This window comes from Musca autumnalis, unplaced genomic scaffold (assembly GCF_047663935.1).
Source record: "Musca autumnalis isolate F117 unplaced genomic scaffold, ASM4766393v1 scaffold_1, whole genome shotgun sequence".
Lineage (NCBI taxonomy): Eukaryota > Metazoa > Arthropoda > Insecta > Diptera > Muscidae > Musca > Musca autumnalis.
In genome coordinates, this window is record NW_027411644.1 from 309553855 (window position 1) to 309570233 (window position 16379).

Below are 16379 nucleotides of genomic sequence, written 5' to 3' on the forward strand. Positions count from 1 at the left end.
ACTTGTATGGGAAGGTGCGACAAAAATATTTATAATCGTCGGATTAATCTGATTTTTTTAGTATATGCTAAAAATAAGTAAAAAATACTTTAGCCAAAAAATCATCAATATGGGTCCAGTTTTTCCTATAGCCCCCATGTAGCGTTACCACCCGATTTCAGGCATTTTATAGCATTTATCTACATTTTCGGCCCTAATTGGCTGTACTTTGGTATTTGGGGTTCCCAATGGTCAAAAACATTCTGCGCCAAAAATTGTGGTATTAGGTCCAGGTTTCAGTATAGCTCTCATATTATGATACCTCCCGATTTCAGGTATTTTTGAAGATTTTATCAACATTTTCGGCCCGAATTGGTTGTAATTTGCCATTTGGAGTTCTCAATGATCAAAAACCTTCTTCGACAAAAATTGTGGTCTTAGGTCCAGGTTTCGGTACAGATCACATATTACGGTACCTCCCTATTTCAGTTCGTTTTATGTTTTTATCTACATTTTCGGTTCGAATTGGTTGTAAATTGCTATTTGGGGTTCTTAGTGGTCAAAAAACGTCTCCGACTGGAAGGAAACAAATTATTCCATTTGAGGTCAGAATATTTCATGGTAGGGGATATAATAAAAACCAAAACAAACAATTAAAACACAAAACAAAGAAAAAACTGAGAATACAGTAATACGGCATATTCACTGAAACGACCAGAGGCATCGTCAGTATTTTAATGTCACACACGGAAATGCAAATATATGCAGCTGGAACAAAATTTTTTGTAAACTTGACACTATTTCGTGCATTCTTCAAAAAAATTGGAGAGTGACGAAGGATTGAGAAGTTAGTAAAACTCAACTTCAATTTGTAGGACTTGGAAAAAAATCCACAAAAAAGTATTATAAACAAGTGAGCAAAGGCTATAGTCGGGACGGGGCCGACCATGTGATACCCTACACCACTACCCCTGTGCATAAGCTTTTCACTGGTAATCATTTCTTTTAGGGAATATAAACCGACTACCACCAAAAATAATATGCTTCTTTGTCTCTGGGACCCCCATAAGCAACCAAAATTTCATGACCATCCGATCAAAATTACGACATGTAGCTTGATTGCAAAAAAAAAAAAAATGGAAGAATTGGATGCATTACCGACTATTGTGGTATCTCCCTTGTTTGACCACCTTCGCCAACCTGCTTTACACCAATGTAAAGGTAATATTTTCTTCTTCCATTGACAGGCTTTGTCGTTGGAATACCCCTACTAGAAGCCAATATATTCACAAAGAATAAAACTTTGAATTTGTCTCCAAATGAGTTTTTCCCCATTCCGATCCCTAAATATTATCCGGCTATCACCAAAATCAATAGGCTTCTTCCTATGTGGGACCCGCATCAACTCCCAAAAAAATCCTTACGATCCGATTAAAATTGCGACCTGTAGCGTGATTACAAACAAATCGGAAAATGGGATGCATTACCGACTATTGCGATATCTCTGTTGTTTGAGCAGCTACGACAACCTGCTTTACATCGTTGTAAAGGTGATATTTTCTACTTTCCTTGCCAGGTTTTGCTTTTGATATACCTCTTAAAGAAACAGAGATAATGGCTTTGAAATAAAACGTAGACCTTTTCTCCAAATAAGTTTTTGCCCATTCCGACCCTTGAATATTATCCGACCATCATTAAAATCAGTAGGCTTCTTCCTCTGTAGGACCCCCATTAACCCCTTAACTTTCGTGACGATCCGATCAAAATTGCGACCTGTGGCGTGATTACAAAAAAATCGGAAATGGGATGCATTATCGACTATTGCCATATCTCTGCTATTTGACCACCTATGACAACCTAATTTACATCGTTGTAAAGGTGATATTTTCTACTTTCCTTGCCAGATTTTACTTTTGATATGCTTCTTTAAGAAACAGAGATATTGGCTTTGTAATAAAATGTTGACTTTTCTCCAAATAAGTGTTTGCCCATTCCGACCCCTAAATATTATCCGACCATCACCAAAATCAATATGCTTCTTCATTTGTGAGACCCCCATTAGCCCTGAAATTTTCGAGACGATCCGATCAATATTGCGACCTGTAGCGTGATTTCCAAAAAAATAGAAAAATGGGATGTATTACCGACTATTGCTATATCTCCGTTATTTGCTTACCTACGCCGACCTAGTTTGCATCATTGTAAAGACGGGATCTTCTACTTTCATAGTCAGGCTTTGCGTTTGGAAAATTTTCAATCAAAGCTGTGATATTTGTCAATATAATTCAAATCGCAAAAATGAAAATTGGGGTTTTATTTGCTACTATTGCGATATCTTCGTTGTTTGATCACCTACGAGCACCTACTTTACATCATAGAAAGGTGATATTTTCTGCTTTCATTGTCAGGTTTTGCTTTTGGTATACCCCATATAGAAGCTGAGATATTGGCTTTGGAAAAAAACGTTGTCTTTTTATCCACCTAAGTTTTTTGCCCTTTCCGACCCCTAAATATTATCCGACCATCACCAAAATCAATAGGCTTCTTCCCCTCCGGGACCCCCATCAACATCCAAAATTTCGTGACGATCCGATCAAAATTGCGGCCTGTAGCGTGATTACAAGGTTTAGATGGACAGACGGACAGACGGACTGACGGACGGACACACATAGCCAGATCGACTCAGCTCGTCGAGACATTCATTTTGATATATATAAGTATGGGTCTACGACCATTATTTCGATGCGTTACAAACTTTTTGGCCAAAACCAACTTATAATACCCTCCCCACATAGTGGTGTAGGGTATAAAAATGTGATTTCCAGCACATTTTATACGAATAATTGGCCTGTTTCCCGTACTTTATAAAGTGGTAAAAGTCGTAAAAGTTGTAAAAGTTGTAAAAGTCGTAAACGATTTTCATATAAATTTTGTGTACGGGAACGCAAAATGTGTAAAAGTGGTAAAAATTGTAAAAACTTTTTAGTTCTGGAACAGAGCTAATGTGTACAAATTTTTTGTAAAAGTAATTAGAAAACCTTGTACTAAAACTTCCATTTCGAAAACAATAATTTTATCCTTTCAATTTTGAGTTACGTGCCTTGTAAGAAGTCACAACCTTACTGATGTTTTTAAAGTTTTTAAGAAATCATACGTTAATGACGTTAATGTCAACGTCTTCTGTTTTGTTTTGTTAAATACCGTTATAAATTACAAAAACAGTGCTGGAATATTAAAATATAATATGTTTAGAGACAATTTGCTGAATTGTTGCAGAGTTGCTAATATCGATTTTTCGATTTTTGTCGCAGGTTGGGAACAGTGTGCCGTGGACCTATACTGATAATTCTCTTCTGGAATATTTTTTAACCCCATGGAAGACTAAATAACAAATTTCGTCTTTCGGTGGTATATTGACGTCACAACCTTCAGAATTACGAAAATCGTGAGGTACCGTTCTATGGAGGCTATATCGAAACGTGGACCTATACCAACGAATTTCAGTCAGAAAGGCTTTCACCTCCAACAAAGGCTAAATACGAAATTTCAACCACTTCCGTGGGTTGCTGTGGCCACAACCTTCAAAATACCAACATTCGGGAGGTACCGTTCTATGGGGGCTGTATGAAGGTGAGGACCTATACCGACAAATTTCTGGCAGAAAGTTGTATACCCCCAACGAAGACTAAGTACCAAATTTCAGCAATTTCGGTGTGATAATGATACTAAAACCTTCAAAATACCGAAAATCGGATGGTACCTTTCTATTAGGGCTATATCAAAACGTGGACCGATATATCCCATTTACAATACCAAACATGTGAGTTGTTTAAAGATCTATAACTTTCATCTTGACGAACTTTATGTGACACTATTTCAAAAGTATACAATTGGATTGGCTAGGTGACGTCATGAGAATGAATGAAGATGTCTCTACCAGATAGACATATTGGCTAAGGAGTAGAGGGCGTTCCGTAGGTTGAAGCACTTCCTTAAGAAGTACATCAGCAGGAACATTCATTCATCTCGATAAGGAAGTGTAAAATAATCAGACCTCACCCTCAGTATCCCATAACCCCTAAAGCCGAAACCAGGAGCGATGTATACTTGACCCAACACTCGAAAAATGATTCACTTCTTTCGACCATAACACCCTCTTCAAAGGGAGGTCCTGCCACCACACAGGTAGGAAACCCGGCAAAGTCGAAGGATGCTAAGTCAAAGGGGATGTATCGACAACAGGTTCAGTCAGGGATGCTGAAAGCTGGAAGTCTGTCTCGGAACCGGCCTTCTACATCAAAAACAAAGTGAAGCGAGTTAAGTCAACGGAGGAAAGACAAACCAAGTTTAAGAACTGCCAAGGTAGCCTCACAAGTCACAAGGTATCTTTCGGGTCTCTTCTCATGGGTAACAGGATTACAAAAAAAAAAAAAAAAACAAAACAGAAGACCAATGATATCAGAGGAATTGCGAGTAGCAGTCATTGACATGACATATTTCCTCCTAACATAAATCATTTTTTTCTGGGACAAGTCCATAATCCCTCAGATAATGGGCATAATGCTCTAAAAACCCCTGTAGGCACCAATGGCGAGGATTGTTTTGAAATTTTCATCGATGGTAGTCATTGTGATTCTGATGTCAACTACATAACATAACATTTTTTCGTGGTCATGCTTCCTAACATAGTGTCCCAAAAGCAACTATAACCAGCTAAAAAGCTGGTTGCACGATTACTATCGAAAGGAATGAATTCCAAAATTAGATCCAAGTCTAAGATTAATTAGCTTTGACGACAGAGGTATACTCAGCCTGTGAGAATCGAACCCAAATTCCCAATAATTATGTATTCAGGAGGTATTCAGATTTTGTCGACCTATTCGACAGAAATATACATATATTTGGATTAAAGCTCAAAAGTGTTGCGGAGGAGATACCTGAAGGAATGGATTAGCATAGTCCATTTTGAAAGTATATCTTATTTTGGGAGCCATTTCTTTTTGATAGATATCGCTTCTCCAGTCATTTCAGTTGGTCACCGTATTACTTAAAGCTTTTGGACCAATATGTCAGGAAGCATGGATGAAAAACATAATATCGCTGTAAACAGGTCCACAACAAGTAGCAACGGTATAATTTTCCAAAGGATATTCGAACAGATCTTAAACTGCTCTTAAACAAAATTTTTGAACTTTTCTGGGTTTGGGCAAAGCATTACGTAGGCTAAATATTGGACCGAATCGGTCCATCCTTTGAAGAGTTATCATGCGCTTCAGCCACTGCACATGGTGCCGTAGGGTTTTTTTTAGCATTCGGGCCATTTTCTCAGGAAGTGTGTAATTGCCCCCTTTTACCGTTGTAATGGGGGCTGCGAATATAAGTCGGTGCAAAAAATAAAAACTATTTGAAAGCAGATCTTACCCGAAGGAGTGGACCGATACCCACAATACCATTGCTATCGAACACGATATTGTTTTCGAATGTTTCTCGATAGTTTTGCGGATATTTTGTTCGAGAACGACACACGAGAATGAATGGAAAACGATTATTATAATAATATTATTAGCGCATGAATTGATTGATCTTGGCGAAAATCATTTTTGGTGGAGTTCCTTGATGTTTCTGTTTTGTACCTTTATCGTCTTTACTTCTTTGCTATGTTTGCGATACTGTTGATTAACATTGTTGTCTTGTATTTGGTACGCTACCCATATGTTGTCTTTTGCAACACTTATTGTTTATATTATACGTAGCTTTTATATCGAAATTATTTGAAAAATGCAAATGGGAATTATATACAAACAACATAAAATTATGTTTTGAAACAAAAAAAAAAAAAAAAAAAAAATCCGAAGTAAAAAATGTTTCTCAAAACAATTTTTCTTGTGAAGAAAAGGCATTCACCAAATGTTCGAAAATGATATCGTTTTCGAACTTTTGGCAAGCAAAAGAAAAACACAAGAAAAGACATTTGCAAACATTCGAAAAGTATGAAAAAATATGAAAAATATGAGCAATTTTTCCAAGCATTTTTTACTTTTGTTGGAACGTACCCCAGGGAATGGACAGATATGGCGCATATTCAAACTTGATCTAAGTTTGAACAAAACATTACTGTAGCAAAATTTCGAACTAAACCAGACAGACAGACGGACGAACATGGCTAAACCGACTTCAAGTTGTCTGAAACGAATTTTTGTTGGAACCAAAGTGAATATACCCCCGTTAGCCTAAAGGATGACAGTATAATTTGGAAATTTCCAAAACGACTTTTGTTTTTTGCACAGTCATAAGCTGAGGCTATTTAGCAGTCAGTAAAGCCGAATTTTACTTGTCCAGGTCAAATTCAAACTTTAATGGTAAAAATGTCATATGACTATATTTGAATAAAACAAGTAAGAAAGTATCAATCTGCTGTGTCGACAGAGATATACCCTCAGCCTTGGACTTAAGAAAAGAAGCTAACACTATACTTCTGACTTCTATAGATGTTTTTGGAGTTTTCGGGTCATTTTCTCAGGAAGTATGGACTTTTTCACAACACAAGTTGCCAACAATTTAAAAACGATCCCAGACAAGCCCTAAAACGGCACTGTTTCCAAAGAGTGGTCCGATGTAGTAAATATTCGGACATAATCCGAGGCTGTAAGAAATAGTATGATGTACAACGCATGGACCAAATCTGTTTCTCGTTTCGAAGATTATCTTACCTACTACTTAGTTTAGTTGGTGCCGAAAGGCTTTTTTCGAACTTTTGAACAATTACACTGTCCGACAGCCAAAATTACACTTGAACCGGACTATATACGTTTGAAAATATAGGCAAAATGGAGTAAAATGGCATTTTTAATTTTTCGTTTTCTCATCGTTTTGACCTTTTAGAGGTCAAACAAATTTCAAAGGTCAACATTTTTCAAAAAAATATTTTAAATACTTGTACTCGTCGTACGATGCTGGTAATGGTGTCATATTAAAGAGGAGAGTATAGGCTTTATATAATAATTATAAATTATTGCATTCCAGGATAAAAAGGACATCAAAAATATCCTTGAAAAATTAAGTCACAAGTGAGCATTTTGGCAGGCGCATATCTTCTAAACCGTGAAGAATTTTAATTCGTTCATGGAGGCAAAGTTGTAGCTCTTGTCATAAAGAACATCAATTCTGGACGCATGAAATCCACCAAACCTCATCTTCATCATCTTCTATAACTTTTTCTGCGGGTTTGACCTTGGCGATTTAGACATTGAAAAGTTTGGATCAATCAGAAACTCCTTGCGAGCGTGTTTACTTTGCGGATTTGCCATTTAAGTTGGTGCCGTCAAGGTTTCATGGAGCTTTTAGGTCATTCTCCCATGGAAAAAATTATACGGTTGTAAAGAGGGTCGCAAGAACAATCTGCTGAAAAGAAAATTAAAAACGATCAGAGAGGGGCTCTTTAACTTCACTTATTCCGAATTTTGTGTGGGAGGTACCCGAAGGAGTGGACCAATTAGTCAATTTTCGAACTTAAAACAAGTTTGGACTCCGAGCGTTTTCTTGAGAATTTGCCATTTAGGGTATCTTTTAGCTTTTAGGCCATTATCTCAGGAAGTATGGACTTACCCCCAAAAAAATTATACGGTCGTAAATAGGGCCGGAAGGACAACCTGGAGAAAACAATTTCAAAACGATCCTAGAGAGATCTTAAACGTCACTCATTCACCGAATTTTGTGTGGGAGGTACGCGAAGGAGTCCATCTTCGAACTTAAACTAAGTTTAGACAAAATTTTACAAATATTAAATTTTACACCCGATCGCTTGATTCGTTCCAGAGTTATCGTGCGCACCAGCCAGACAGGCAGGCGGACGGACGAACATTGTTCAATCGACTGCAAATTGGCAGAAACAAGTCTAAACCCATTATTTCGATGAGGAACATTTTTCAGCATTTTCGACTTAACGCTGAAAGTAAGGAAAGGATCTAAGTCGGTCTTGACCGACAATATGATACCCTACACCATTAAAGATGGAAACAGATGTATCTACTGAGACCGACCGGATTAGCATTGATCAATATTAATATAATTAAGCGGGCGAAAATGTATTTGGGTATTTTATCCAAATCTGAAACAATTTCAGACTTATATCTATTTTCAATTCTGACAGACACAACCTATTTGATGCATCAAATACATTAAATCAGGCGATATGTACGGATAGTTTTCATTCAGAATAATTACCACTGATTCTCATAGCATGACCTGGCCTCATTGTTCAAGATTTTCTAACTTTTTAAAAGCTAGACTTATTTTCACAATTTTCATTTTTTGAAATGTATACCATTCTAATAATAGGGGATCCAATATCCACTATTAGGACATCCGTGAAAATATTATAACATTAAAACATACGCGTTAAAATGTATTTCGTCTTCATATTTTTTTTTTACAAAAATTGCACCAAGGCATGAACAGATATTTTTAAAATGTTGATAACATGGATTCACTTTTAGCGATAAAAATTCTTATCATAAAAAATTATATAAAAAAATATAACTTTAATTTTATATACGTAAGTATCACAATATGTATGTGTGTTGTGTCTGACTTACCTTTCGTGTTCTGATCATTTTGGCCAGATCGACAGCGGGTATTTCCAATAGATGCGATTTAATGGGCGGCAGCTTTTTCCGATTCACTTTGATGTTGGTGAATCGGCTATAGGGTACAACGAACCAGCTGAACACGATCATAGCCGTACGCAGGCAGCGCCGCATTATGTACCCCATAATTCTGGAACACAGTAGGACAGCAATTTTGGCGGTTTTTTGGTAACGAGGGGGGCGAAAAAAAAAATGAAAAAAGAAAATACCAAAATTTAGTCTTTTTAGGGGAGGTAACAACACCACACACAACACTTGCAAAAGCTTGTGGTGGTTTGTTGTTTGGCTTTTGCGAAGAAGAAAAACTGGGTCAACAATTTTTAGTTGTTATGTTTTTTGGTTTTTTTTTCGATTTTCTTTTCTATGTTTTGGTTTATAAAGAAAATTTTTATTTAATATTTCTTTTTATTTCATTTTTTTTCGATTTTTATAAACTTCATTTTATTTCATTCCACATGCAACGTCTTTGTTGCTTTATTTTTATGATGGTTAGTTAAGCAGGGGTTTGCAGGGAGGAACTTAGATTTTTATGTTTCTTTAGGCCAATTTGGTTTAGCTACTTCTTTCTGCTACTTCCCTGAGTAGTGCTGGCCAAAACCAAAGACATTGTGGCCAATAAAGCCACTACGTTCGGATACAGCAGCTGGTAAATTATTCTCGAGTTGGTTAAATTAAAGGTAGCTAGTGGTCAACAAGCTATCAAGAGCTACCAAGAGCAATGTATTAAAAAAAAAAAAAAAAACCAACGGCCTTATTGCCACCTATTGAGGCATTCGACTGTCTGTCAATTGGTATGAACGGTTCGTCAATGATGATTACAATCAACTACGACGGCTGCGTAAGTTTGTATTTGCACACAAGCCTCAAAACCACAAGAGATTGTGCAATATTTGCTTCGTTCGGCTACAGCTGGTGGTAAAACCACTTAAGAGATGATGGCTGGCTGACTGCTTGCAACCCAACTTTGGGGCGGAATTTTTGCCAATATTACTTGATGTCGATGATGATGATGAGGGGAAGAGGGTCGGAGAGTCTCGAGGGGAAACACCTTTAATGGTATTGATGGCGAGAAGGTTGCACAATATGCGTGTGTGTGTTATTTGCACCGCTGCAGTGGCCCCCAAGTCGAACCCTGTTCGTATGATAGGCAATTAAGCGACGATGACCACCAACACTTTGCACATGCGCCCAGCTTTGCACTAAACCGGCAGTGGCCAACCACTGGCACTAGACGCGAACCGACAAGCGTTTAACGAGAGTTTACTACTTGTTCAAACGAAGCTCGGACGTTCGTTAAATGTTTGTGCTACTACTGCTGCTGCTGCAGACTTTGCTGGCTGATGATGGCTGTGGCAGGTTTTGGTGTGGAGGCAACGATCGAAAAGTAGGTTTGCCGCACAGGCTTACAGCACACACAAACACTGTTTGTTACTGGTTTGTTTTGTTGTTGTTGTTTTTGTTACACTTGCCTCTTGCCACAAACAAAAATTTATTATTTTTGTTTTGGTCATTCAATTATTCTCGTCTCTGTTTTTCGTTGAACTTTTGCAAGAAGAAACCCATAAACGAAATATAATGGCCGACAATTCTTTTAGCAACACTCAATAAAAAAGAATTATGTAATTTGGTTTTTCTTTCATAAATACAACAACAAACACACAATGTTGTAAATTATTTCAAAATTCTTTAAAGAAGAAATTGAACAATTTTTTCACAAAGGTTTTATTTTTTACTATTTTTCCCCGAGATAAGGGGAAGGAAATTTCGGGAATTCTTGGAACTTTTGTGTTTTTTTTAAATAGATAATTTATTTTTATTTAAATATCCACATTTTTATTTAACAACTCAATTTCTTTCCATAAAAATATTATTTTAAGATTTTCTTCATAAAAAATTCTTCACTTAATTATTTATTGGAAAACAATTTTTTTTTTGAAACTTATTTTATATTTTTGCTTGTAATTTTTCAAATTTTCACATAAGTTGCAGCTCACAACGACGGGCGAGCGCTTACAGAAAACCCAATCTTATTCGAATCGTTACTTTTGACTGTGTTTTTTCTTTTGGTTTTTGTTTATTATTTTAGTAGCTTTAACTAAAATCAACATAAACCGTTTTTCAACACCGACGACCGATTACGACTACAAGACGACAACGACAGACAACAAGTATAACGTACAACCTCCGCTGAGCAAATAGTTTCTTAAGCCATACTTACAAAGTTATTTAAACAAATTTCAATTCAATTGTTGAATTCAGAAAATAAAACAAAACCAAAGCCGTTTATCTTTCTTGTTGTTTAGAAACAAAACAAGCTGCTCTCTTAACTGCTCAATGCTCTCTTTAGTAGGTTCGATCATTAGCCTGGCATGATCATCATCATCGAACACAATACAACTCATTACTTTGCTTCAGACAAGAAAATAGGGTTGTCAAATTTTAAAAATATAAAATAACCCCTAGACGAAACAAAAAATTATTTTTTTTTCAAAATTTTTGAAAGCAAGGAAAGGTAGATTTTTTTGAAGATGTTTGGAAAAAAACAAACGTGGAGTTTTTATGACTTTGAAAATGAAACAAAGAGAATTTTCAGAATTTAAAAAATGTAGATTGTTTTGGGTTTTTAAACAGAAATAAATGTGAATTTTTTAAGATTTTTGAAACAAAAAATAAACGCTGATTTCTTTTGGTTATATGGAGAGACCTAAAGTTCGAAAATGTTCGGAAAATTTAGTTTAGTTTAGGACCTGCTCTCGAATCGCTTTGATTTTTGTTGTAGCAACTTGTATTCACCGCCCCCCATACTTCCTGAGCAAATAGTCTGAAAAGTGAAAAAACCCCTATGACACCGTGTTTAGTGGTTGGAGCTATATCTCTTGGAGGGATCTGCAGGTTCGGTTCAAAATTTGGCCTTCCTAATATTTTATCCAAACTTAGTATAAGTTCGAAGATAAGCCATATTGGTCCACTCCTTCAGGTACCTCCGATAACTCGCACGATAACTCTTGAAGGGAGTGACCGATTTGGTCCATACTTTACACATTCTAATACATCTGCCATATGTATATCAGGTTTGAATATGGACTATATTTGTCCACTCATTCGGGTACCTCCCACACAAAATTTTGGATAAATTCACTTTAAGACCTTCTCTCGAATCACTTTGATTTCTATTGAAGCAACTTGCATTCGCTGCCTCAATTACAACGGTAAACACTTTTTCAGGGGCAAGTCCATACTTCTTGAGAAAACAGCCCAATAGGTGTCCAAACTTAGTTTCAGTTCGACGATTGGCAACAACTTCCTGTACTTCCCTCAAATATTTAAAAAATATCACTAAAATGGTATGCACGATATCCCTTGAACTGGGCAACCAAATTTATCCAAATGTTGGATCTCCTAAAATTTTGTCCAAATTTAGTTTAACTTCTAAAATGGCCGATAACAATCTTCTCTTTAAGTTGCCTCCGCCACAAAAGTTTAACAATTGTGTCGATCTGTCCGTAGATGAAAGTTTTAATTCACATAGGCTGAGGGTACATCTTTGTCTTTTTTACTTGTTTTATCACAAAATAAAACGATTTAGGCCAGAAATTTTTGCATATTTTGCATATCATGCATATTTTGACATATTTGCATAAAGTTTGCATATGCTAACCATATGCAAAACCATATTCAATGATTTGTGGCCTAAACAGCCCACCGAAATGGCTGAAATTTGGTATTAGGTCTTCGTTGGGGGCATACAACTTTCCACCTGAAGTTTGTCGGTATAGGTCCACGTCTTCATGTAGCCTCCATAGAACAGTACATCCCGGTTTTCTGCATTTTTAAGTTTATGGCGCCAATCTTCCACCGAAATGCCTGAAATTGTGTATTAAGTCTTCTTGGTGGTATAAAACTTTCCAGCTGAAATTTTTTCGCAAAGGTCCACGACTTCATATAGCCTCTATAGAACGGTACCTCCCGATTTTCGGTATTCTGAAGGTTGTGGCCTTAATATCCCACCGAAATGACTGAAATTTGGTATTTAGCCTTCTTTGGAGGTGAAAAACTTTCGACCAGAAATTTGTAGGTATAGGTCCACGCCTTCATGTATATAGCTCCCATAGAACAGTACCTCCCTATTTTCGGTATTTTGAAGGTTGTGGCCTCAATATACCACTGAAATGGCTTAAATGTTCTATTAAGTCTTCGTTGGGGGTATAAAACTTTCCACCGGAAATTTGTCGGTATAGGTCCATGTCTTCGTATAGCACCCATAGAACGATATATATAATTGTTCCACAAACATCCCAGACGGGACAAGGGAGACATCTCTCATATCAATGAGTGCACCCCGATTCATATTAGCACAATGATATGGGACCTACACCGACACCACTTTATAGAGAAGTTTTACATGGCTGAAATACTCAGGAAACGTCGCCAACATTACTGAGGGGTATTTTGCCACCGGTGGCACCCCCCTTAGAACGATACCTCCCGATTTTCGGTATTTTGAAGGTCGTGGCTGTGGTTATACATTTTTTCCCTATTTTATTGACTTGTCTAAGGAGAATTTTAAACAGAAAACAAGTAAGGACGTATCAGTCACCTGTGCTGACGGAGAAATACCCTCAGCCACTGAGCAAAAAAAAAAAAAAAAAACAGCAAAACCAAACACAATAATTATGCCGTATATAAAATATATTGATTTTATACCACGACTTTGCTTTAAAATCTGTAGGTACCGTAACGTGGTCTTATACCAAATCATTTTTGGCGACCAAACTTCCTCATAAAGGACTCAAAATATTAAATTATGTTAAAATAAGTTTGAAAAAGTTTTAGAGTTATCTTGCACAATATCCTGCAGCGTTTTGAAGCTTTTGGGTCATTATCTTAGGAAGTATTGACTTACTCCGGAACAAAATGTGCCATTGTAAATGAGGCCGCTCGAACAACCTACTGAAAAAAAATCAAAACGATGCGAGAGGGCTCATAAACTTCACTTTATCCGAATTTTGTGTGGGGCGTACCCGAAGGAGTGGACCGATATAGTCTATATTTCAATCCCATACTGGACTGGATGAAATAATACGATGTGCAAAGCCTGCATCAATCAAAAACTCCCTGCGAGGATTATCTTGCGGATTTGCCATTTTGGTTGATGGCGTCAGGGTTTCTTGGAGCTTTTAGGCCAATATCTCAGGAATTATTGACTTACTCCGGCAAAAAATTGTACCGTCGTAAAGCGATCCACAAAAAAATTACTGACAAAAAATTTCAAAACGATCCGTGAGGAGCTCTTAAACTTCACTTTATCCGAATTTTGTGTGGGAGGTACTCGAAGGAGTGGACCGATACAATCCATATTCCAACCTGATACATGACTGGATGAAATATTACGATGTGCAAAGCCTGCACCAATCAGAAATTCCCTGCGAGGATTATCTTGCGGATTTGCCATTTTGGTTGGTGCCGTCAGGGTTTTTTGGAGCTTTTAGGCCAATATCGCAGGAAGTATGGACTTCCGCAAGAAAAAAATTGTACCTTCATAAAGGGAGCCGCAAGGAAAACTTACTGAAAAAATTGCAAAACCATCCGAGAGGAGCCCTTTAACTTCACTTTATCCGAATTTTGTGTGGGAGGTACCCGAAGGAGTGGACATATATAGTTCACATTCGAACCAGATCTATATCTGGAAGGAATAATACGATGTGCAAAGTTTTAACCAAATCGATTGCTCCCTTCGAGAGTTATCGTTCAGACCATTTTACAGAAAAATTTTGAACTTTTGTGGAGGAGGTATCTGAAAGAGTGGACCGATATGGCCCATCTTCGAACTTAAACTAAGTTTGGACAAAATATTGTGAAAGCTATATTATGGACCAAATCGGCTCATCCGTTCGAGAGTTATCGTGCGCACCAGCCAGCCAGACAGACAGACGGATGGACATTGCTCAATCGACTCCAAATTGTCTGAAACGGATTTCGTCCAAACATACTTGGGGTCTTAAACCGTTATTTCGATGAGTCACATTTTGTCCGTATGAATGTTTATATACCCTCGTTAGCATAAATGCTGAGGGTATAAAAAATGACCATGAAAAATCAGAGTACGTAGAAACAATGTAATGAAATCTCCGGAGGGGTTTTTAAGTAAATCGCGTTTTAAGTTCACATTTTTTGGGTTTCATTAGGTTTTCAAGATTTTACTTGAAAACCGCGAGAGTCAAAAGTTACTTAAGGCGCACTGAGCATGATATTGTTTTATAAGGAGGCGGTACAGTCAGTGCATTGTCTCAATTTGAACTTCTATATCTCAAAAACGGTAAAACCTACGAAAATATTATAAAGATCAATCTTGTGGAGAATTTTCACAGCTACAACATTTTCTTTAGGCCCATAAAGTAGGACTCGGGGTTTCCAGGCAAAATCGTGAAACCCTAAAGAACCTCTAAAAATGAGAACTTAAGTCGCGATTTATTTGAAAATCCCTCCGGCGATTTGTTTGTTTCTTGATATTTCCCATCTATGAGCATTGTCGTTTCAGAATCTGCAAAAACTTTCCAGGTGTAAGCACCTTCCATTTAAAATTAGTTAAGGCGCACCGTGTTCCAATACTGCAAGAATCTACAAATTTTTATTATTTTTTTCGGAAAAAAATTGTATCGTACTAAAAAATAGTAGCTTCTTGCAGGTTCTTGAACCGAGCAATTGTTAACAATGTCGTGATCATGTTTGCTTTTATAAAAACAAAAATGTTAATACCCATTGTTGCCACTCAAGCCAAACAATTAAAATCAGGAATGAATTGTATTTTCTGGAATTTTGTATCCAGTTTCGTATTAAACTAAACATAGAGCGCAAACCCTGTCTGTAGTTAATTTTCTTGTATACAGCTCCAACCACAAACCACATGTTGCATGGCATGCAACCAATCACCAAAATACGTTTGAACAGGTTGCACACAAGTCAGAATTTTTACGATTGGGTTTTTATTATACCCTCAGCCTTTAGGCTAAAGAGGGTATTTACACTTTGATACGACCAAAAATGTGCCTCATCGAAATAATGGTTTTAGACCCCAAGTATGTTTGTACGATATCCGTTTCAGACAATTTTGAGTAGATCTAGCAATGTCCGTCCGTCTGTCTGTCTGTCCGCCTGTCTGTCTGTCTGGCTGGCTGGTGCGCACGATAACTCTCGAACGGATCAATCGATTCGGTTCAAATTTTGGGTATCGAAATATTTTGTCCAGATTCGATTTAAGTTCGAAGATGGGCCATATAGGTCCACTCCTTCAGGTACCTCCCCCACAAATGTTCAAAAATTGTCGCAAAACTTGTGCGCACGATAACTCTTGTAGGGAACAACCGTGTAATTTCTACCAAATTTAGATGAGGTTCCAATATGGACTCAATCGGTCCACTCCTTCGGGTACCTCCCACACAAAATTTCGGAAAAGTTCAGTTTAGGACCTGGTCTCGAATCGCTTTGATTTTTGTTTACGCAAGTTGTATTCACTGTCCTCTATACGACGCTGTAAGTCTCATTAGGGGCAAGTCCATACTTCCTGAGAAAATAGCCTGAAAGTTACAAAAAACCCTATGACACCGTGCGTAGTGGTTGGAGCGCAAGATAACTTTTGAACGGATCTGCCGATTCGGTCCAAAATTTGGCTTTCGTAATATTTTGTCCAAACTTAGTTCAAGTTCAAAGATGGATTATATCGGTCCACTCCTTCCGGTACCTCCCCCACAAAAGTTC

General features: G+C 37.2%; 1 protein-coding gene across 1 annotated transcript in view; it reads right to left on the minus strand.

Annotated features, from left to right (window-relative positions):
* The window catches only part of LOC141389922 (fatty-acid amide hydrolase 2-A), a 97614-nt gene that overhangs the window by 33143 nt on the left and 48092 nt on the right, over positions 1-16379 (minus strand). The window contains exon 2 of the mRNA XM_073962183.1: positions 8574-8754. Coding sequence (XP_073818284.1) covers positions 8574-8754 — 181 coding nt within the window. The remainder of the gene's footprint in view (positions 1-8573; positions 8755-16379) is intronic.